This window comes from Castor canadensis, chromosome 2 (genome assembly GCF_047511655.1).
Source record: "Castor canadensis chromosome 2, mCasCan1.hap1v2, whole genome shotgun sequence".
Taxonomy (NCBI): Eukaryota; Metazoa; Chordata; class Mammalia; order Rodentia; family Castoridae; genus Castor; species Castor canadensis.
The window spans coordinates 145,400,078-145,424,315 of NC_133387.1; the positions used below are offsets into that span (position 1 = coordinate 145,400,078).

The following is a 24,238-nucleotide window of genomic DNA, read 5'->3' on the forward strand; positions in this document are numbered from 1 at the left end:
TGATTCTTCCACATTTTCTGCTGGAACACAAGAAGTGTTTTTGTTATCTTTTTTTTCCTTCAGTCTTCAGTTTCACCACTGAATAAACATCTTTTGAGTTCCATCCAGTCTGAAAACAGGAATGTGTCTTTTGCCTCAGTCTTGGGTTTAAGACTAGCTTCCACAGCTTTCTAAGTTACTATGTGAATAATAACTTCCAAGAGCAAAACAAAAATTCTAATCTTAATTAAACCATGTCTCACTCACTAAGTTATTTCTGCTTAACTTGTTTTTCAGTCCAATAGAAATCCAAGTCTTAGAGCATGCCAGCAAAAAATTGTGCTCATTTTACCTACTAACCTTCATTTGATTTGGAACCAACTACATACATGAAGGTCTCTTTCCAAATTTAACTTATAGTCATGGTAATAAAAGAGCTTATCTCAAGTCTGACTATTTGGGTTCAGATCTTTGTTGTTTTTTTTTTTTTTTTCCCCTTTTCATGGTACTGTGGCTTGGACCCTGGTGCCTCATGCTCTGCCACTGAGCCACACTCCCAGCCCAGGTGAAGCTCTTGATTGGTCATTTGCTTAGCTTTATGATCTTGGGAACACTGTTTCATCCCCTGAACTTTGGATTCTCCCCTATGTGATGTAGATAATAATAGTACCTATGTCGCAGAGTCATCATGTAGTTTAAATAATAAATATATACAGCTGGGCAAAACACTTGGCAAACAGTAAACACTCAGCACGTGAACCATACTACACTTGCATATATAACATGTAGCTGAATTCCATGTCCAGTTAAGCATGTAATACTACAAAAAAAAAAAAAAGCTCATATTTTGTTTTCAGTGAATATTTCAGGATTGTTGCATCCTTTCCTCTGCACAAATTACTTTGATCAATGCAAAGGTATCCAAGTCCATGTCTACAGAGATCAAAGAACTTCAGCCTTCACTACCAAATAAAACTACAAATCTACTCATAGAGTGTTCTTATAAACACGTTTTCCAGATAGCTATGTTGTATATCATGGTCACCTTAGATTAAAAGAATTTACTAGTTTGATTCTGAAATAATTTTTTAGACATTTGAAGCACAGTGACAAGATATAAAGGCGGATAATATGTATAAAGAAGGTGCTGAGTGATTTATGAAATTGACTTACCAAATTTTATTTTTGTATGCTGTTTTATTAGGTCCATGTGTGACTCATGATAGGGGCCATAAAATTCTGTGATTTAATACAATAAAATTTTATGTCATGCTTGTGCTGCATCCAACATAAATAAATAATCATGGTTAGTAGAGGGAGACCATGGGTCGGTCCTTCATGGCTCCAGAGAGTAGAAGATGATGCAGGAGGTTTTTATATATCACTTTTTTTTTCTGTTTTTTTTTTCGTGGGACTAGTGTTTGAACTCAGGACCTCACTTGCAAAGAAGGCACTCTACCACTTGACCCACTCCTATAGCCCACAGGAGATTTTTATGGGCCAGTTCTGGAAGTGCAGTGTATCTTTTCAGCCCATTTTCTATTGGCCAGAACCAAAGCATGTGACCAAATCTTACTGCCTGGAGATGGGAAATGTAGTCCAGAAGGGTTCCAGGAGGAAAGAAAATGGATTGTAAGATCAGTCATAGTCTAATCCAGAAAGATACCCAACAGATACTCTTTCTTGGTAGCTGCCAGAGGGTGTGAGGTCAACAAGGCTGCATGGTTGGGTCAGAGAAGTTTTGCAATCTGTGGTCAAAGTGCCACAGAACAGTTTTGAGTAGCAGCTGAGTGGCATGGGTATAGGTCCTCAACCCTCTGAACCTTTGCTGTCTTGTTCAGTGAAAAGGAACGATAACGGTATTACTCAGGGTTGTAAGGATTAAGTAAGATTGTATATGGAAATCCCAAGGATATAATAAACACTTAACAAACATTAGTTATTAAGATATTTTCAAGTCCTAGGAAGGAACACGACCTAGTCAAAACTACTTGTGTTTTACTTGCTCCTTTTTGTAATGGGTTTCCTGATGTGATCCATCTAGCCTAGCTAAAGAAGTTGTACACCATTACTTCCAACATTGATACACTGAGAGTGCATTCCATAAAGACATTGACACAGGGAAGCAAGGATCATTGGGAGACTGTCTGGGAGGTGGCTATACACAGACTATGTTCTGCCCCCTCGTGTGTTTCATGTCCCTCCCCCCATGCAAGATATTTACCCACTCCTGAGGCCCCCAAAGACGTCCACTGAAAAGTCCTCTGCTACTCATCTTGAATTTTGTTGTTGTTGTTGTTATTTTTGTTTTTTTGGTGGGACTAGGATTTGAACTCAGTCTTCATACTTGCAAAGCAGGTACTCTATGGCTTGAGCCACACCTCCAGTCTCTTTTGCTCTGGTTATTTTAGAGATGGAGTCTCTCAAACTATTTGCCCAAGCTGGCCTCGAACCTTCCAATCTCTGGCTCTCAATTAGCTAGGATTACAGGCATGAGCTTCTGGCAGCTGGCTCACATCTTGAATCTTTATGAGGTCTTAACAAAGGAGTCGTCAGGGATTTCATCTTTGTATATACTGTGTTCTATCAGTGCCCTGGATTTTATCTCGACCTGGAAGCCATTTCTTAATTTTAGCATTGACTGCCATCTTGAGAGGCTGGAATTTTCAAACCAAATAATTCTTGAGACTTTTGTTTAACAGTCCTTCTTTTGCTTCTCTCTCCTCTCAAATTTTACAGAGAAATTGAGTGGCAACTTCAGCACTCTTCCTGGAAATCTCTTCAGCTAGATGACTTAGTTAATTAGATACATTTACTACTTTCCTGTTACTACAGACAACAGTGTTGCTTTAAATTTCTCCCATGGGCTGGGGTATGGATCTAGTGGCAGTGTCTGCTTACCAAGTCCCAAGTTCAAACCCCAGTACCTCCAAAAACAAAATTCTGCCATGACATAGCAAGAATCACGTTTCCTGCAGTATCCCATAAACATTCCCTGACAGCTTCTTCAAAGGCCACTGGATTTCAAAAATTGGTCTTTTCAGAGACCTTTAGGCTTTTACTCATACACTCCTTTAAAAAGTTTCTCCAGCTGGTCCAGTGGCTCATTTCTGTAATTCTAGCTACTTGGGAGGCACAAGTCAGGATCACAGTTCAAGGCCTGCTGAGGCAACAAAAGAGAAACCCTATCTCAAAAATACCCTAAACACAATAAAGGACTGGTGGAGTGGCTCAAGTGGTAGAGTACCTGCCTAGCAAGTGTGAGGCTCTGAATTCAAACCCCAGTCCTTAAAAAAACAAACAAAGTTCCCCTAGTTTCCTCACACCCAATGTTGGTTCCAAACTTCTCTTGTATTTAAAATTTTTATTTTGGAACAGCCCACTTCCATGTATCAAAATCTGTATAGATTATCTACTGATGCATACCAATTAGCCGTGCCCCTCCCCCCAAGCCCTTATGTCCTCATATCATCATGCTGTTTAGCCTTATAGATTCTGTGGGTGTATTAGTTTCCCATGATACTGTTACAAATTACCATGAACATGGTGGCTTAAAACTACACAGATTTTTCATTTTTACTGTTCTGTAGTTCAGAAGTCTGACATGGGTCTTACTGGGCTAAAATCAAATGTCAGTAGGGCTGTCCTCCTTTCTGGAGGTGCTAGGGAGAATGTCATCCTGTCTTTTCCAGCTTCTAGAGGCCACCCATATTCCTTGTCACCACCTTTCTCTAGCTCCAAAGCCAGTAGATTGTCATATTACTTCATTCTAACTTCCTCTTCTGCCTCCCTCTTCCACATTTAAGGACACTTATGATCACTTTGGCCCACCTAGATAATCCAGAGTACTCTCCCTATTTTAGGTGAGCTGATTACAACTTTAATTTCACCTATTATCCTGATTTCCCCTTTGCCAAGTAATGTGGCACAGTCACAGGATTACATCACAGACATCTTGGGGAGGGGGTGCCATTCTACCCATCACAGTGGGTAAAAAGTTTAGGTGTGTCCTAACTCAGAGTTTCTTCTGAGCTGACAGATGATGAAGTTGATAGTGATTCCTGGTGGTAGGTATCAGTTCCTCCCATATGGGATTTTTCTGCTGCTTGCATGTCCTTGAGGCATTGGTATGGGCTTCCCTCAGCCCAAGTCACCCGAGAGAGCAAAGCAGATGCAGCAATAGCTTTTATGATCTGGCCTCAGAAGTCACAATCAGTTCCCACCATATTATACAGGACCCAAAAACAATGCTGGGTGGGGCGTGGTACAGGGGGAGAATCATGCAGGGAGATCATTCCAGAAGGTGAGGCAAACTGGGTCCATGTTGGAGTTAAACCCCACTGCCACACCTTATTCATACGAAATCTTTTCTAACCATTTCCCTGACCCTGCCGAGCTCCTGTGCACCAGCTCTCTGCTTTCTTCTGAATCACACCACCCTTCATCTCACTCATTTGTTTGCAGGTCAGTTTCCCTTTCCTTCATTCCCACCTCACTGAGGTTAAGGGTTATGCTTTATTTGTTCTGATCTCCTAACATCCAGTGCAGTGTGGTTGGGCTGAATTTAATTAAGGAAAGAAGGAGGAGCAGAACTTGGAAGCAAACCCCACTCTTACACAGATGGTTCTTCATTTGAATTTGAAGACTAGCCAGAGAGAGTGCCGCTCTGGTAAATCCCTTGAGAAAAAAGATAGCCTCACAGTAAACATGAGGGCTGGGGAGTGTGTATAATCCTTATTTTGATCACTTTCTTGCTTTGGATAAAAATGAAACTTTGGTAGCCATGCTGAACACCTGTAATCTTTTTGATTGTCTTTTTGCCTATTCCTCGCTCTATACAAGTCATTCTTGATTTTCCAACCCTTGACTGTGTGATGACAACTGGTAAGAGAGAATGAAAGCTTGCCTTATTAAGGTCTACTACTCTTTCTCTCCAACCATCTTTCCAGACTCTGGAGAGACTGTTAACAGTTTCTCCGAAAACAAGATTTAGGTGGACCCCCAAATTTTAAGTTTCTGGCTGTCCTGTGAACTCTGCTTTTTGAATAGCAGCAAGAAAGATTCTCTCTCTGTGAGTGACCATATAAACCTGGTATTCACTACACCCTCTAGAGAAGCCTGCATTAGTGAAAATTATTGCAGCATCTTGTGTTAGCAAAACTGGTTTCAACTTAGACAGCTTGAATTTCTTAATAGAAACCAAAGAGACTTTTGGGTCATATGTGAATTGAAAGGAAAGGATTAGCCAGTGTCTGGCCCAAAGGTGACCCTTTTAAAGACATATTTGTTATAGCCGTGAGTGACAGAGGTTACAGAGCCAGCCAGGACCATTTCTAAAGTGTTAAGTTGACCTTAGGTAACAAGGTCATGAGGTTGGTAAGGGTCAGGATTGGTGGAGAAGAACTCTTTGCCTTTTGTGGAAGCTTTTAAAAGGCTTCAACTTTCCGTCCCTCCCTCTCTTCTTTCTGGTCTCACCCTGCCTGGCTGTTTTCAAAAACCACCACAACTTGAAATCTGACTCACAGGCTGACCTCTCCAGCCTCAGGGCACATGGACAACCAGATGCTGTGGTTCCGACCGCTTCCCATTTGGCAAAATGGCAGGAGCCAGAAAGACTGGCCGAGAGGAATTTCCTTATCCTTCTTGCCATCTGTAAGAGTTGTTTAAGGAAGAGACAGTCTTCTGGTCTCCATCTTTTCCTTTGGCTTCTCTGTGTTTATGAATGTTTGAATGAGTGTCTGGGCAAGTCATCCAAACTTCTTGGGACTAATTTTTTTCCTTATCAACAAACTGAGAAATTTGGGCTGCATTATACATTCATGCTTCCTATCTTGTTATTTTGGGTAGCAAAAATACCTATGTCTCTTGTTGTTGTTGTTTTGGATTAGTAGAAATTAACAACAGGACCTGTTCTGTTTTCAATAATCTGTGTATCTCTTGAAGAAGGAAGATACTGGGATTAACCTTGTGGTTTTTTTTTTTTTCTTCCAATACTGGGGTTTGAACTCAGAGGTTTACACTTGCAGGAGCTCTTACCACTTTAACCATTCCACCAGCCCTTTTCGCGCTAGTTATTTTGGAGATAGGGTCTCACCTTTTGCCCAGGCCAGCCTGGACCACAATCCTCCTATTTTACACTTCCCACCATAAACTGGGATGACAGGCATGTACCACGACTCCCAGCTATTAGTTGAGATGGGGTCTTGAGAACCATAATTTTCTCTCAAACTTCTGTGCTCTGGATCTCAGCCCCCCAAGTAGCTAGGATTACAAGGTGTGAGTCATGGTGTCCAGCTTTGGGTTACTCTTGTTCTTGCAAACTATTCTGTATGTATAATTACTGGCATTGTACAAGGAGCAAGATAGTTAGGGACCTATGCCAAGTACTAATCCTTTGCTTTTAGCCCCAAACTACTTAAGAAATTTAGTATAGGCACCTAAGCCCTTGCATATAGTACAGGGTCAGCATATGGTTGTATTTGGTCTCTCTGATATGCAATTTGCATATTACTTATGTAAGTGTCACTACTTTATAGACAACATTTTGCAAATGATTTCTTTTCTTTTTTTGGCAGTACCAGGGTTTGAACTCAGGGCCTTGTGTTTGCTAGGCAGGCACTCTACCACATGAGCCATGCCGCCAGCCCCTATAAAATGTGATTTCTTGTTAAGGACTTTGTCTTTTCCCCTCTGAACATTTAGACTATCATCTTTGAAAAAGAAATTTCAGTGATTCGCTTACGTATACCTCAATTTACTCCGGGGACATTTCCTCCTCATTAATCTCTCTCCATTAATTTGAAAAGGAAACCAGCAAGACCTTGCCATGAATCCTTTCTGCTTCTGTATTTCCTCTTTTCCTCTCTTTGGATAATCTGCTGGAATGGAGACTGGAGTGCTTTCCAGGCTTCCAGCTGCAGTGATCTCAGTTCCCTCACACCCCTGTTGTCTGCAGCTTCAGGACACCCCACGGGAGGCTGCTACTCCCCCCACCCCCCCCACCCACACACTCTACTGAGGATGGTAGGCAGGCACACAGGCGGCTCTGGCTGCCAGATGCTCATCTAGCTCTTTCTGCCTCTGTTTTAGGAGAAAATAACCAAGGAAAGAAGAAGAGGAAATGACTGTTCGTTGATCATGGCTCTGCAAAAATCTAGTGTGTACAGTGGAGCAACAGAATGTGGGAAGGGAAGACCCAGCACCCGACCAGGAAATTTAGGTTTGTGTCCATCTCATTCAATTCAACAAAGGTTAGAGTAAAATTCTGTCATGTGAGTGATGGAACTGCATAAGACACACAAGAGGTCTGAGAGTGGCTCATGGTCTCATAGGATGTCACGGGATAAATGCAGAAGCTAAATCCAGCCCCATGAAAGATGTGACAGGAGTGCTGGGCGGGAGTGAGAGGAGGAAGGGAGGACTCTGTGTGTGGGAGGCAGCACCTCAGCTCAGGCTTGAAGAATGGGTATGATTCAGTGGACAGGTCTTGCTGGGGGTCAGAGGCCAGGGGAGATTCCAGAAAGAGGGATGAGAAAACAGCTTGAATGAAATCCTAGAGGAGGCAGGCAGCAAATGGTTAAGAGGCAAACAGGTAAGCATCAGTGAGTTCTTCTTAAAATTAGCCTATATTAAGTGTATAAAGTGTTTCACTGTGATACTTCCATAATCGTATAATATACTTTGATCTAATTCACTCCCTCTATTACTCTTTCTGATCTCCCTCCCCCCTTTTCTAATTGCAATTTTTATTTTCTAGCACTAGGGTTTGAACTCAGGTTCTCATGCTTGCTAGGCAGATGATCTTACTGCTTGAGCCACTCTGCCAGCCCTGATCTCCCCTTTTAAAAAGTTTTTTAAGGTGTTTCATTATTTTATTTTCATATGTACATATAATGTATTTTGATCGTATTCATCCCCTCATTATTACCCTTTCCTTTCTCCCTTTCCCCTTTTGCTGGTTCCCCTTCAAACAGTCCTTCTATATTCTTTCTTTCTTTCTTTCGTGGGACTGGGATTTGAACTCAGGGCTTTGCACTTGCAAAGCAGGCACTCTACTACTTCGTCGCTACTTTCAGTCCATTTTGCTCTGATCATTTTGGAGATGGGGGTCTCACACACTATTTGCCTGGGCTGGCCTTGAACCACGATCCTCCTGATCTCAGCTTCCCAAGTAGTTAGGATTACAGGCATGAGCCACTTGTGCCCAGCTTCATATCATTTTGTTTTGTTTTGTTTTTTGTAGGTCTAGATTTCACATATGAGAGAAAACATGTTATATTTGTCTTTCTGACCCTGGCTTATTTTACTTAACACAAGGACCTCCATTTCCATCCATTTTCCTGCATGCAACATAATTTCATTCTTTATGGCTGAAGGATACTCCATTGTGTATATATACATTTTCTTTACCCATTTTTCTGTTGATTGGCAGTTATGGAGACTCAATAGCTTTGCTATCAAATAGTCCTGCTATAAACATGGCTGCTGGTATTTTTACTGCATGCTGACTTCCATTCCTTCAGGTATGTACGCAGCAGAGGTATAGCAGGATCATGTGGTAATTCTACTTTTAGTTTTTTTGAGGAACCTCCATACTGATTTCCATAGTGGCTGCACTAATTTACATTCCCACCAACAGCGGATAAGGGTTCCTTTTCCCCTGCATCCTGGCCAGCATTTATTGTTGTAGTTTTCTACAACAATACCATTCAAGAATCAGTAAGTTCTTTTCAAAAATAGTTGTGTAATTCCATACATGTGTACATTGTACTTTGAACAAGTTCACCCTCAGAGGAAGTCTACTCTCTTCCTCTTCACCCCTCAGTATCCTTTCCTTCCCCTTACCCTCCTGCTGGCCCCTCCAGACTGTCCCCCTTTCACATTAATTTCCTGTCACCATCATCATCATCACAAGAGGTCTAGGTCCCACAAATGAGTGAGAACATGCCATATTTGACTTTTTGAGCTTGGCTTATCTCATTCAACACGACAATCTGCAGTTCTACCCATTTTCCTGCAAATGACTTAATTTCATTTTTCTTTATGGCTGAGCAATATTCCATGGTGAGTGTGTGTGAGGGGTGTTTCCTTTATCCATTCATCAGTTGTTGGACACTTCAACTAAAGAATTGGTAAGTCCTTAAGAAATTAAATATTAGTTTGGAAATTACATTGAGGAAAAGTGAAACAATAGCTGGATGGGGAGCAGAAAAAAAGTTGATGACGAGATCACTTTGGAAACTTAGCTGTTGTTGTTGATATAGCTCAGTGGTAGAGCACTTACCTAGCATGTGCAAGTCCCTGGGCTTGATCTCCACTACTGCAAAGAGAGAAAGAGAGAGAGAGAGAGAGACAGAGAGAGATTGTTAAGACAATGATAAGAAAACATGTCATAAGGTACTATGGATAACACAATATCTTAGAAAACCTTACTAGCTATTCAGGCATGATTAGGATTAGGGTAAAGGTTGGAAAAAGGAATGAAATCCCCATGTGGGTAATAGTCCTTATAACTAAGATTACTATAAGGGTAAAGAAGATAATTTAGGTGAAAAGCTAAATGCTATGCCAGCTCCCTAAGTGGTAGTTGCTATTAGTATTACTTTACATTTTTAATGGTATTTATTGCTATTTTTATAGGCATATAAAACCTAAGTCTAAAAAAGCAAGACTTGAAACATGAAAACATGACAGCATGGATGTGGAGGATGGAGATGTCAGTGAGGCCAGGACATGGGACACTTTAGTCCCCACTGGACCTTTCCCTCAAGCTTTGTGTTCTAAGCTCTGCCAACTTCTTCAGCAGCAAGAAACCATTACTGCTTCCCTAGCAATGTCCTCCCCGTCTTTTTAAGCCCAGGCCCAATGCCAACCCTGTGCTAAAGACTTTCCCTCAAACCAATGAGAGTGAGAAGTGTTTTCTGTGTGTGGTCAGAGCATGGTGCTGTGCTGTGACCACGCATGTCTGTGTGTGTCTGTTGTCTCTTTCTACCGCCGACTCTTTGGGGTGTCATGCATTTAGTGGGTTCCCAAGAAATACTTTTTGAAATACTGAGTTTTAAAGTTTTCTACACTTAAATTTTTTATGTAAGCATTGAGGAGTAGCACCAAGCCCCAGTTGTGTAAAGAAGTAAAATTTCTTTTTTCTTTTTTTAACAGTATTACACTTGCCCTGCCACTTGAACCACACCATAGCCCTTTTGCTTTTAACTTGTTTTCAGATTGGGTCTTGTACTAACTTTGCCTAGGGTTGGCCTGGAACCATGATCCTCCTATCTCTGCCTCCTGAGTAGCTGGGATTATAGATACACCACTATACCTGACTTGTTTTTGAGATAGGGTCATGCTAACTTTTGTCCAGTGTGGACTCAAACCACTAACCTCCTGTCCCTGTGCAAATTTACTTTTCTATAAGTGCTATTCGTTTTACATAGGGCAACAGAAAATTAATAGTAGTTAGTAGGGATCTCTGTTGCTTTCCCCTAAGGCTATGTATGAATCCTAGCGGGTTCACATGGAGCCATCTGGTACTCAATCTTCAATCTACATAGCTCAAGGCTGAGTTGTTCCTTGTTCTTGGCAGTACTCTGGACCAAGGACAGAGGAGCTCAGTCTGCTACCCTGGTACCATGTGGACCCTGCAGCTCAGATCCTCACACGGCTATCTGCACGCTGGGCTGGGCTGTCTCTGGGGTGTCCCAGTGAACACAGGTGTCTTCTGCTCCCACCTTCCCCAAACCCATCCCCTTTCTGGCCAAGTCAGAGGAGGCAGACAGAGCACAGAGACTTCCTTTTCCAGGGACCACCCACTAATAATTTTATCAGTGGGTCCTCCCTAGCCTGGGCTTTCCTCCTCCTTCCACAGCTGAAAACCTTCACAAGAGTAGGAAACTTGTTCTGATGTGTGCATCAGGTTTTTCTCTGTGTCCCCAGGGTCCCTCCAAAGCCGGGACGTTTACCTGTTTAAAGCCTTCCCCTAGTCACAGGCACAGGATGCCATCTGACCTAGCTGCCCCATTGGTTGAAGAGTGGACTGGGAAGAGGAAATAATGGGGTGGAGGAATCTTTATTATTTCAGCTACATAGGCATTTGGCGATGTGGGGCTCACTGTAGAGAAAATGTCCTCTCTTGAAAGCTTTCTTCCACCAACATCAGCATGGTAGACACCAGCAACCACTGACTTGTGAAAAATCTGAGATCAGGGACTCAGTCTATCCCCAGCATGCACCTTAGTGTAAAGCTTGGTGTAGGTGGATACTCAGTAAGTATCTGTGGGCCCAGTGAAGGAATGACATATACACTGAAACCCTCAAAGCCATAAGTGACAAAACAATACTGAGCAGTTGACAATAACAAGAAACATTTGTGGGATGTTTCAGATACTATTCTAAGGACTTTACCTTCATTTTCTTATTTAATTCTAGCCACAATCCTATGACATAAACATGAGTTTAATTTCCATTTGCAGACAGAGACACTGAGGGCTAGAGAAGTCAGTTACCTGCATAGGGTCACTTGCCTACATAAGTTACAGAGAACAAAGCTTAGTCATGGACAGGTGTCTTCAATCCTCTGGATTCCAGTTGCTCATCTTTGAAGTGAAAGACTTGGACTTTGTGATGGATAAATTCACTTTCGTTTTGGAAAATCTCTGACTCAATAGGGATGTGACTAAAATGCAAATGGGGGAACAGTGGTAACAAGGACAGGGCTTGGAGGGTGGAGGCAGATTTATCCTGAAAACAGGAGCTGAAGAAAATGGCCCACTGAGGCTTCTATCATGCCACAGGATCAGCCCAGGCCATTCCCTTCTCAGGGACTCCTACAGAAAGGTATATGGAGTTTCTTTTCTTTATTTTTAAGGCTGTGTTACTTGGTACTCACTGACACTGTCTCTCCTTGTGCTGGAGAAGCTTGTGGCACATTCCTAAAATGGCCTTCCTTGACTCAGGCCAACCAGTCACAGAGGCTCAGAGGAGTGTAGGAGGATGGCAAGAGGGTACTTTGAGATGCCAAAGGGCAGCAGATGACCAGGGCCATGCAGGCAGTGACCATGGAGAAATGGATCACTGGAGGTACAACTCCACCTGCCTCCCTTTGTCCTCCCTTGTCCACACACATACGTAGTGACCCCATACCATCTATTCTACCTCTCAGACAGTTGATGACCTCATTCTCTCCCGTCCCACTGTCTTGTTTAAGTACTCAGCTTGCTATAGTCACCTCCCTAAAGTCTCTTCTCTTCCAGTCCATTTTATGCCAAGCTGTCAGATATGTTTTAATCTCAGTTTTGATTCTAAATGCCAGGGCCAACACCCTTCAATTTCTTTCAGTTCTTTTTCTTCTTCTTCTTGTTTTTGTTTGCTTGTGTTTTGAGACAGAGTCTCATTATGTAGCTGAGGCTGGCTTCAAACTCTTGATCCCCCGCCTCATCCTCCCAAGTGTTGGGATTTGGGGCGGGTACCACCATGCCTGATCCTTTCCATTCTTTGCCCTTTCTGTTCTGGTCCCCAGTTCTTTGTACCTGAAAGCATGTGACTGGCTACCTTCCAAGGGGTGCTTTTGCTTTCCTCCCACACTCGGCTTATGTCTCTCTTTCTGGCAGAGCACACACACATGCGCTACTATGTCTGTTAGACACATCTGTGTCTTTTAGACACAGTTCTAATGTTGTGATTTTACAAAGCTTCTGCAAATACCCACAAACTTAGTTCCCATAGCTCATCTGTTATAGCAGAAGATGTAGAGCAGGAGATCATAGTTGAACTTGGATTTAGAATTTTTCTATAAATCTGCTTCCATGAGGAAGGTAGTATTCCTGTTTTGATTTTTCTCACGGAGGCCAGCATGTCACTTCTCACTTGGTGGGCACTCAGTAGCTCCCAACCCATGAAAGAATATGTAAATAAACAGGTCATATTCATGAGGGTAGATCTATTTTGTTGAAAGTTGGATCCAATGTATTGGGTGAAGGAAACACTCTGGTTCCCAGAGTTTTTGTTCATGGGCTTCTGCTCTGGCGAGTTGTGCTTCTCTGTATCCTCTTATCCATCTCTTCAGTTTGGGGGGGTGACAGTGGTTTGTCCTGTGGTCTCAGTTCTCTTATGGTCTAAGAAGAGTCACTGATTTCAGCAAATTTAGCATGTTTCTTCTCATGTGGGTTAGAGTGATGACTTCCAAGGCAGAAGGCAGAAATCTCTATGGGGTCTATTTCCGAATGAGAAGGAAGCAGATAACCACAGTTCAGGAAGAGAAGGACCAGGAAGTTTTGGGCACTCGAGCAGTGGGAGTTTCCTTTCTTCTTGATGTGATTTAGCACACAGCCCGGCCCTCCCCCTGCTCTCCCTCCATACTTCCCTTTCTAAGGAGGGACAGGAGGGGTATTATCCACCCCTAGAAGAATCAGCTCTGGCTAAGGTCACAGGGTCACATAGTATGGATGTGGCCTCTGAGGCCCACCCCTGTGTGTGGGGACAGCTCTGCAGAGAGGGAGTCTTTGTGAGGTATACAGAATCACAAGAAATATCTGTTGTACTGTCAGATACTACTCTTTGAAAAATATGTGAGCATTGAAAGGAACACGGCAAGGCAATTATTGGGTAAGAAGGAGAGTGATTACTATCCAATCTCAAAAAAGATGAAGAATGAAAAAAATCTGTATTACTTATTTATTTATGTATTATTATTTATTTATTTATGTTACCACTGAGTAACGTTCCCAGCCTCAATTCTATTTTTTTTTTAAAGTTACCATTGTTCTCAGACAGTGTTTTAGAGATTGGAGAGGAAAAAAAAAACATATATAATAAAAAAAAAGTAATCTTAAACTCATTGTTGATTTGGATTATATGTTTGAAGAATTAACTGTTATTGGAAACAGAAGATAGGGTGACCATTGAAAGGCCTTCAGGGATTGCTTTCTGTTCACAGACAGGGGACGCCTGTGGGTATGAATGGGGTTGAGTCATGGGAGAGGGTAGGGGATGGGGATGGAGGAGGAGGGTATAGAGGGGTGCATATCCCCTATGGATTTGGGTGTGGCTGTGGCAGACTTTATTGCTAGCAGGATTTCAAGGGGTAAAGAAGGCATTGGGGCCAGAGCTTGGGTTTTGCTTCTGAATTAGTTACTTAGTCCTGCTATAACAAATCATTACAAGCTGGTAGCTTTGGCAGTAGAAATTCATTGTCTGAGTACTGGAAGCTGAAAGCCTGGGATCAACATGTCATCCAGGCTGGTTCCTTCCGAGGGCTGTGAGGGAGCATCTATTCCATGCCTCTCTCCCTGCTTCTGGGTGGCTGAGAGTCCTCAGCAGTCCTTAACTTGTGACTGCATCACTCCAGTCTCTGCCTCCCTCTTCACGTGGTGCTCATTCTAAGTCTTCACATGGCCTTCTTATAACATAAAAGTCATGTTGAATTAGGGCCCACTCTTCTCTTGTATGACCTCAACTTAACTAATTACACCTGAAACTATCCCACTTCCAAAGAAGGTCATGTTACTGGAAGTTAGAATTTTATATATATATCTTGCTTTGGGGGGGACACAAGTGAATGAATAATAGTTCTTTTAGAATTGAGCAGACTGAGGCTCAGAGAGGATAAATGAGTAGTCCAAATTTATCCAGCTGGTGAAAGTCTGAGCCAGGATTCAAACCCACGACTCTTTGACTACAAGACTGATAGGCTCTTCTCTGTGAACTAAAGGTTGGTGAGGAACAAATGGAAGGTTCAAAAGAGTTTACCAGCAATGTGGGTACCAAACTTGAAAAATATCAGGAGGATCCTTTGGCAAGTGGCCAGGCCTCAAAAATTCTTATGTCAGGTCTACTCAGTCGGGTGTATATTAACATATTTTAATGATAACTCACAATATTTCTGAACAGCAGGATGAGAATCACAGTATTGGGATTTGGGGAATCATGCTCCATTGGGGGAAGGCTGATAAGTAGTATGTTTAAAGCAGAAAGTCAGAAAATAAAAATAGTGGTGAAGAGGGCAGACTTGGAGGATTTGGGGTGGGACCTCTGTCCAGACAGACTCTACCACATCCAAGGGTTCCTTTAAGATTATGCTCATGGTGGGCCTGAAGACTGCTACAAATGTTTTCCTAAGAACTGGTTCAGAGCTGTGAATTTTTCCTACAGATATGTGTTGGAAGTTGCTAGTCTCTGCTACTTGCAACATATGACTATCTTTCAGAATAAATATTGGGATTTTCTTTATAAAAAATTCAATAACTAAGTGGTGTTAGCAGTAATTGATGCCTCTACAGTACTCTGTGTTCTGTAGGATGGTTACAGCTATTATGTTACTGGAGAGTCCTGTCCATCCTGTGTGGTACCTATTGCCATTCTTAACTTGCTTACCAGGTAAATGAGGCCCAGAAATGTCAGTGACTTACCTGGGAACTTCCAGCAGGGGTGGAGAGGATTGGCCAGGGTTTGAATCCCATTGTCTTTCAAACCCCTCTGGTGTCTTCTTTACAAAGGTGACAGCTGACATAGCAAAAACCAGGAGACATCACTAAAAGGGCACAGCACAGAGAAAGAAGAGGACAGAGTCTGTTCTGTTCTTCAGATGCCATGTTTTGAAGAGGCCTAGTAGAGACACCTAAAGGAACATGTGACCCACATAGGACAGAGTCACAGAATTGAGAGAGAACCAGACAGTGATAAGCCCCATCCAGTGTTTGGGGGAAAGTCAAGGAGGATGAAGATGGAGAAAATGTCACTGGCATTGGAAATGAGTGGTTCATCGGTGACCTCTTGAAGGCTTCAGGAGAGCACAAGGAGGAAGCAGGAGTGCGGGGGGGGGGGGGGGGGGGTTGAGGAAATGGGACGATGAGTGGCTCCATTTTTCATTCAGAAAGTTTGGCAGCGAAAAGGAAGACAGAACAGGATCGTAGCTGGAGGGCACAGCAGGATCCAGCAAAGGTTTTTCAAAGGAGGAGGAGGGGACCTTGGGCATGTCTGGAATACATCTGATTCCAAGGCTAGCCTCTCTTTCCAGATGTGCAGTAGTCAGTGATGAATACAGTAATGTCTCCATCTGTCTGCCGGGCTCACAAAGACTCCCATGTTTAGCATATGTTACTGATTGTGTTTGCCTTGGAGTGGGCAGTGCATGGCCTAACACTTGTCAGAGAAGTCCCTCCGCTGGATTTATATCCACACTGCCATGCAGCAACATTTACTGCTCAGTGACTAAGAGCTCAGTGTGGAAGTCAGAAAGACCTGGTGTGGAATGAACATTGGTGCTGGTAGCCTTGGGCCAGTTCATATCCCTTAGCTCCTGTATCCTGAACTGGAGATCAGGGACTGCACCGATCACAGAGCGTTGTCATTGGGATCAAATGAGCTGAACCACGTACAGAGCTTAACTCAGTGCTTGGAGCCTATTAAATACTTAGTTCACGGCAGCTGTTAGTGTTGTGGTCTCGGGGGAGACGACAAAATGCTACTACTATCTTGTCCTGAGAAATCAAAGTGGGGCATTGTTCTTAATTTTTATGCTTCCCTTCTGTACAGTGACTGCTCAGTCTTCTTTTACCAGAATTTTCTTTAAAGCAGAGACCAAGGGTGCTGAATGGCCTACACCCTTCCCCCACTCATTCCTCCACTATCAGGTCAGTCTGTGTGTGGGAAAAAAGATCTGAGTCCTTTTCAAACAGATCTGGGGTGGGGGTTGGAGAGGAAGAGGAGGAAAGGACAGCACCAAATGAAACCCTTTGATCTAAAAAAATACCCCCCTCCAAACACGTGCGCGCACGCACACACACACACACACACACACACAAATCCACATTTGGTTCTATCACAAGCCTTCCTTTTTGAGATCTCAGAAACGGTAGATAAGAATGTTGCTAAGACTTTCTGCTTTTATAAATACTAAAAATTGCAAAATCTGATGGCACCATCTCAGCTCTTTCTTAGCCCAAAAAATCATGAATGGACTAGGTCATTGGAAATATTACAGAATTATAAGAAAAACTTTAATTAACCTTTAGAAAAACCGGTCACTCGTGTGTGTTTGTGTGTGTGTGTGTGTGTTGGGGGGGAATAGGTGAGAAAGGGGCTAGAGAGAAGCAGAGCTATGGGTTGGCCTGCCCCAGAAATTCAGACAAATATAAACAAATATGCAAGCCCACTGTGATTTTCTTTCAAGTTTTCTCAGCTCTTCACAAATACTCTTGCTCCTTTGATCAGAGTTTCTTCTGAAGACTGAGGGGGATGATGGGGCAGGCTTCCTGCTGCTCTCCCCCTCCCCCATTTTATCTATTTGGACCCACTGCTGATTAAGTGAAGGTCACTTGGTGGAATATCTCCGCTCCCGGAATGTACATGCTACAGTACCCTCCCCTGTCACAGGAAGAGCGATGATCCCTCCAGAGTGTGAAGACAAACAGATTTCTCTGTGGACAAGGTTTGTTCCCAGCACCACCTACCCATCCTTACACTGGAGGGACCCTTCTGTCTGTCCCCTGCTATAAAAACAGCCCCCAAATAGGGCAGCCCTGCACCCAGACTTCGCTACAGTCTCACAGAATTGTCCTCTGTGCCCCCTGGGGAGCAGAGTAGTTAACACAACTATTGGCTCTTAGGAGGAGGCGATGCCAAAACAAACTGGTTCCAGGAAAGGTGAGCACACTGTATTTGTCTGGGGACTTGTGTCTTGTCAAAGTCTCCCTGGGAATGCCTGTGCCCCTCTCTTGCAGCTGACTGTGAAACCCATTCTCCAGGTAGCCTCATCCTCCTCCTCCACCAGGAGAGGCACCCACCAGAGGAATCTTCTTGGCTTCCTGGTTGTCTGTGACTCAATGGCAAGTTCAGATAGGGGTGGAAAGTGACCACCTGGAAGGGGCTCAAATTGTCACACATCTATATTGTCATAATAATTTAGTGAAAATGTGACCTATTTCCACTAATGAGTTCATTGTGAGAGGTGACAGTGGACCTAGCAGTTGAGTTACAAAAAGCCACACTCTTGCTCTCAAAATCCTTCCTGTTAAGGGCAGAAAGAAGCTTTGCTGTAAAGACAATGACAGTTTCCCACTGGTGGGATTCAGGCTTGGATTTAGCTTTTCAAAGTGAAGGCCCCATATTATTGAAGGAACAAACACAGTCCCCTAATGGAGCCACCTAAGCAAATCTCACGTCTGGTGGGAGAGCTAACGCACAAAAAAGGCACAGCCCCCAGGCCAGGTAGGAATTTTAAACCGATAACCTTCTCAAACTAGCCAATTGGGTCAATAATCCCACAGTGGCAGGTAACAAAAGGCTGCCTGATGCCTCGAAGACAGTGCTCCCTGCCGAGGCCCCTAATGGTCAGGAGTGCATTCCTGGTGCCTTCGTGCTTTTGTCCTAGAAAAACCTCTTCAGGCTCTGTGGGTTGCCTCCTGGCGCCAGTTCCCCAGGCAGGTGAGAGGAGGGCGGAGAGAAAGGGCTTCTAGCTTCCTCAGGAAGGAGGGGGGATAGAGTGGGAAGGTGGGGCACCTGCCACCATCTGCTTCCAGGCTGGAGAGCAGTCTTATGACCCCAAGGAAGCAGAGAAGTGTCAGTCCCCCTTAGCTCACCAGAGCAGTCAGGATACTGGCTTTAGAGGGGCTTGGGACTCCTCCTCTGAGGCCCCAAGGAAGGACCTGCTTGCCACCTGAGCTCAGGCAAGAGAGAAGAAGTATGTGCTTCACTCCTAGGCAAAAGCTAAGCATGTGAAAGTGGGTGCAAGCACCCATTTTTGTGCCCCTCCTTCCCTCCAGCTCTTTCACACCCAACACTTCTTTCTGGGCTCATTGCCTAGGCTTCAGTTTGAATTCAGCTTCTTCACTCCACTCCCATTTTCTTCTTTGATCCCTTGCCTTCTTTGGGAGCTCTGTCTGATTTGTGATTTGTTTGTGTACTTGTCTTCCTCTGGACCTTACAGCTGAAGGATGTCTATCTGGTTGGCTTGGTCAGTACATAGTGGTGTTACTCTCTGTGAATGCTGAATTAATACAGAGATGAATAAATGGATGTGTCTCCAAAACATCTTTCATTGTCCTAAAATGCCATCATCCTCTTCAGTTAGTGTTAGACATTGGACACTGGAAGGGCCTTCCAGGTGTCTGCTGTTCTAGTGGAGGTCAGTAGAATGAAGGATAACACATAGAATGTGCACAATGTACTAGGCATTGATCTGAGCACCTTGCATTTACTTGGCCTTATTTTATTTCATTTTTTTTCTTGAAACGGGGTCTCACTAGGTAGCCCAGGCTGACCTTGAATTCAGTCTTTCTGCCTCAGCCTCCCAAGTGCTTGAATTATAGGCATGTGCCACTATACCAAGCTATTTACTTGTCTTGATCTCACAACTTGAAACTGGAGTTTTAGGCCCATCTCCAGGGCTTCAACATGTCACGTCTGGCCACTGGCCTCAACATGCCAAATAAAGAGCTGAATAGTGGTGAAGGGCAGGGAAAAGGAGATTTATTACACAGCATGAGCAGCCATGAGAAAGAAGCACTTCAGCCATCTTCAGGGTATAGACATGAGCTTTTGGTTAAAATAGAGAAAGAATTTGGGGCAGGGGATGAAAGGTATGTATGATTATTAAACAGCCCTGTTATGGCCTGGTTGCTCCTTATTGAGGGGTTCCAGGAGAAGTTATCACTGTCATCACTCAAGGGGAGCAATCTGGTCAAGTTAAGCAAGTCCTTGTTGTCTGGTGGGTGGTGTGTACTGAGGAGGATCTGCAGTTCCCTTCTTTGGTGGCAGTTTCCTCCATGCCTTCTTATCAAAATCAGTCCTGTCCTGCCTGGATTCCAAGCTGGCTGCAAGATGAACAGCTCAGAGCAAACACAGATATAAATATGAGACAGGGATGCCAAGCTTTTCTCTTGATTTTAGTTGATTCGTGGGCACAAGTAAGGAGTCAAGTGTTTTTCAACAAAAGCAGTGTAAGTACCTGTTACAAGTTCTGTATATGGCTTCATCTCTGTGACAAAACACCTGAAATAAAAAATCTAAAGGAGCAAAGATTTATTTTGGTTCAAGCTTTCAGAGGTTTCCGCCTGTGCTGGGCTAGCTCATTGCTTTTAGGCTTGTGGCAAGGTAGAAACATCATGGTGGAGGGCACGGCAGAGGGACAGCTCACCTGGAAGCCAGGAAGTGAAAGAAAGGTGTGCCCTTCAAAGGTGCTCCCCCGCTTACCTACTTCCTCCAACTGGGCCTTACTTTCCAAGAACTCATTCAACTGTGAATTCATCATAGTGGCCTCATGAGCCAATCATCCTCTGATGGTCTTGCAGTCTGTCACAGGGGACCCAGTCCTCAGATTCCCTCGTTCCCCAGAAAGATGTTTGACCTCGTACTTTCTGCAAAGTACTTACCTTTAGTATTCTGTGGGATCCTAAACAACAACTCTGTGATTAGACAAGTATGAAAGAAAGGAGTATGTTTTCCTTTCAAAAAATTGTACCAACAAGTGGTTGGCTCCCACCATGATCACAGACTGTCCTTGGTATGCTGATGGGAGAAGGCATTGCATGATGGGTAGAAATGAAGTAGAAGACTAGATGTGCATGTGGGCTACTTGACAGAAGGTCTTAACAGGCAGCAAATTGAGCCTTAGGAAACCTTTGAAAATTTCAAGCTAAGGAATCTATTTATTATTGCATTCCTTCATGAATAAGTCATTCTATTTCACAAAAAGATTAGGAGTTACCATGAATAAGCCAATTCCTGCCTGGTGGTGTATTAGACTGGTTGAAGAAATGAGTGTATCAGTGAATAACTACAACCCAGCAGGACAATGTGGTGACAGAAAAAGTGTCCCCTGGGCAGCCAAAGCATAGGGCTGAGAGTTATAGGACCCAGGAAGGCTTCCTAAACAAAGACATACGAATGAGGTCCTCAGAGATGAGCAGAGTTCACTAAGTAGTGACTGAATTTAAAGTGTGGAATAAATGAAGGCAGAAAGTCAGGAAAGGCAGAAGGAGGAGGAAAAGCCTTGGCCAAGGTCCAGAGATGGGGAGCAGCCCAGTACCACTGAAATGTCAGTCTATGGAGATTATGATGGAGACATTTCAGGGAGAAAGAGATGACGGTGATTGAAAAATAACAAGAGGCTGGCAACGGTGTTAGGCTGATGGAGAAGGGCTTTGTCTGTCTGCAGCAGAACTTAAACCTGGTCCCAGCCTTTCTCTCACTGTTTCCCAGCGGAAGACAAGAACGTCACCAGCTTAAAGCGTCCTATGGCTCAATATGCTTACAAATCCTTGGCTTGGACAGAGGTGGACGGTTTCCCACTGCTCACTGACGGCAGAGCGTTTGCACTCCAATGTGCTCCCACAAGTTTTTAGTCTGGAACATGCAGTTTTTTGCATAGGATGAAGGCATTTTTGTAAGATTTACTTAATCTTGAGATAGTATTAGCCAGACTTTTCCAGAGAAACAATACACACATGAGAGAGAGAGAGAGAGAGAGAGAGAGAGAGAGAGAGAGAGAGACAATGAATATTAGGTGTATTTCAAGAATTGGCTTTTACAGGATTGTAGGACTGACAAGTGTGAAATGTGCTGACCAGGTGAGGTCCCCGCTGGGGGTTATGTTCTTATAGGTCACTCTGAATGTGACATCCAGAATGAATTGGGGATGGGTGAGGCAGGCACAGGGGAGCAGGGGAGGGAGTTTAGGAGACCAGAGAAGAAGGCTCTGTGTTAGCATGAAAGTCATGAGGTGGAGTGGTGGGAACTGATTAAAGATTTGTTTTGGAGGAGTAGTCAATAACTACTTTAATCAAAGAAGGATACCACTCTGTTTTAGAGAGAAGAAAACTTGGGTTTGAGGAGTGATATAACAAGTTCAAGGTCTCGTGACATGCTGTCTTCTACATCTCCTCCTCCTCCTTCTTCTGCTTGAGATAGTAGCCTAGGCTGGCCTTGAACTCATGATCTTCCTGTGTCAATCTTCTGGGCACTGGGATTTTAGGCTTGTGCCACCATGCCTTCCTCAGTGACATTTTTGTGTGTGTATGTGTGTGGGATTGGGTTTGAACTCAGGGCTTCAGGCTTGCAAAGCAGGCACTCTTCCATTTGAGCCACACCTCCCATCCTCAGTGACATTCCTGATGTGAGGCACTTCTTGACATACTTGCATTCCCATCTTGGGATCCCTAGAGTCACAAGTGGGTGAAATTTTAATCAGCGTGAATTTTTTGGTGTTAGCTCACCTCTAATGTGCATGTTCTGATGATCTGATTCAATGCTCTTTCAACCTCACTACGCATTCAGTAGAAACCATACTTCAGAATTATTATTTAAAACTGTCATCTTTTTCTAGGCTGGCCATATACCAGACACAATGCTGTCGGTAGGTTGCAGCTCCCAGTTGGCCACGTGACCTTGAGGGTAACAGTGGATGCTCTACGGAGCACTGCAGCAGGAGCTTCGATGCTCTGTAGGTTAGGCGTGCCAGATGCATTCTTGACTTACGATGTTTTTGACTCAGGATGGGCTTGTCAATGTAACCTAGTGACGGTTACATGGGGTACAGGAGCAACTGTCCAATCAAGGGTGCCCTTCGTCCCAGTCCATTTGTGCTACTATCACAAAATAGCCCAGGCCGGGTGACTTATAAAAACAAGTTTGTTTCCTCACAGGTCTGGAGTCTGGGAAGTCCAGGGTGAATGTCCAGTGTCTGGTGAGGGCCTGTTCCTACTTCCAAGATGCCGCCTTGTGGTTGTGTGCTTGCTGCTGCTCCTCACATGGCAGAAGAGATGGAAGGGGGACCAATCTACTCCTTCAAGCCAGTTTCGAAGGCCCCTAACCCCATCTGGGAGAGCCCTATCCCTATCCACCCTCGTGACTTAAACACTTCCTAAGATCCACCCCTAGTAGTGTCATACTGACAGTTCCAACTGTGAACTTGGGGGGACACATTCAAGCCACATTTACCTCTGAGCATAGTCTACTGTGAAAAACCAGACCAGGATTTGAGCTGAACAGATCAAGTGACAGGCATAGAATGACGCGCCCTTAACTGTAATATGGCAGATAAAAGATCAGCCCACCTAGCTCCTGGAACATGTGAGAACTGTGCCTCCTCCAGCCTGGAGTAGACCCTAATCAAATGAGGTACAAATGAATGTGACAACCCTGGTTCATCTTGCTGGTCACAGGGACCCATGCAAGACACAGAGGGCATGGGGTCTGTGGGGAAGAGAGGCCTGGAGAGACCCAGCCCTGGGAAGTCTCACCCTTGGAGAAATAGAGGCAGGCGTGTGGCCCCCTGGCCTCCTGAGCCCAGTGTAAAGGACACTGCTCCCAAGGCCTTCCTTTGATCACATTTGGCATTTGTTCTGATTACACTTTGGAAGCCGTTTCTGTGGTAGAGCAGTACCATGACGTTTAGACATTCAGAAAATATCAGAGTGGACTGAACTCACCTTACTACAGGATGACAGCTGGCACATCAGAGAGATTGTCCCTGGGCCACCGCCAGTCAAGCAGGGCAGGTGACCCTCGCTCCTCTCCCAAAATCTGGAGTGGAGTTAGATTGTCACTGGCTTTGGGATGCCAACCCAGGCCTGGAGTTGGGGTTTATTTAGAAGGAAGTCCTGAGGGTTGGAGGCATGGCTCAAGTGGTAGAGTGCCTGCCTAGCAAGATTGAGGCCCTGAGTTCAAATCCCAGTACCACCCAAAAAAAGAGAAGGGAATCCTGGTGTCTCACTCTGTGTGGATCAGTTGGGATCTGGCCCTCTGCTGGCCTTTCCCAGGCAATGGCGACCGTGAGTGTCCTCTGTTCATGAAGGCTGCCATTCCTCAGGCTTTACAGGCCCAACCAAGATGAGAGGCTCGAGAGTAGGCAGCGGCCATGGACACAGAGAAAACCTGCCTGACCATGGAGCAGGCTGCTGTGCTGGGCAACAAGGCAGGGAAGGGCCCAGGGTGGGTAGGAAGCAAATAGACCTGGGTGGGAGGAGACTCAGCCTCTTTGGGTGCTCAGGACACCATGACAACACCCTTTATGAGCGAGCGATAGCTTTGTCAGCGCTGTGCCTAACCGTCTGTGTAGACCTATCCTTCATGTTCAGCTGCTCTATCCCTAATGTCCACACAGGTTCTTGCACATAGTAGGTAATCAATGAACATTTGCAGACTAGCTGAGAGGCAGGCAGTGTGATTTCTCTTTCATGGTGCTGGAATCTAGGTTAGAAGAGAATTGACAAAACCAGACATGTTAACACCATTAAAAAAATTTTGGCAGTACTGGGATTGAATTCAG

The 24,238-nt window shown here is 44.2% G+C and overlaps 1 protein-coding gene across 1 annotated transcript in view; it reads left to right on the forward strand.

Annotated features, from left to right (window-relative positions):
- LOC141418350 (uncharacterized) overlaps nt 1-24,238 on the forward strand; it is a 43,364-nt gene that overhangs the window by 14,173 nt on the left and 4,953 nt on the right. The window contains exon 2 of the mRNA XM_074058882.1: nt 7,069-7,198. Within this exon, the coding sequence (XP_073914983.1) occupies nt 7,069-7,198 (130 nt within the window). The remainder of the gene's footprint in view (nt 1-7,068; nt 7,199-24,238) is intronic.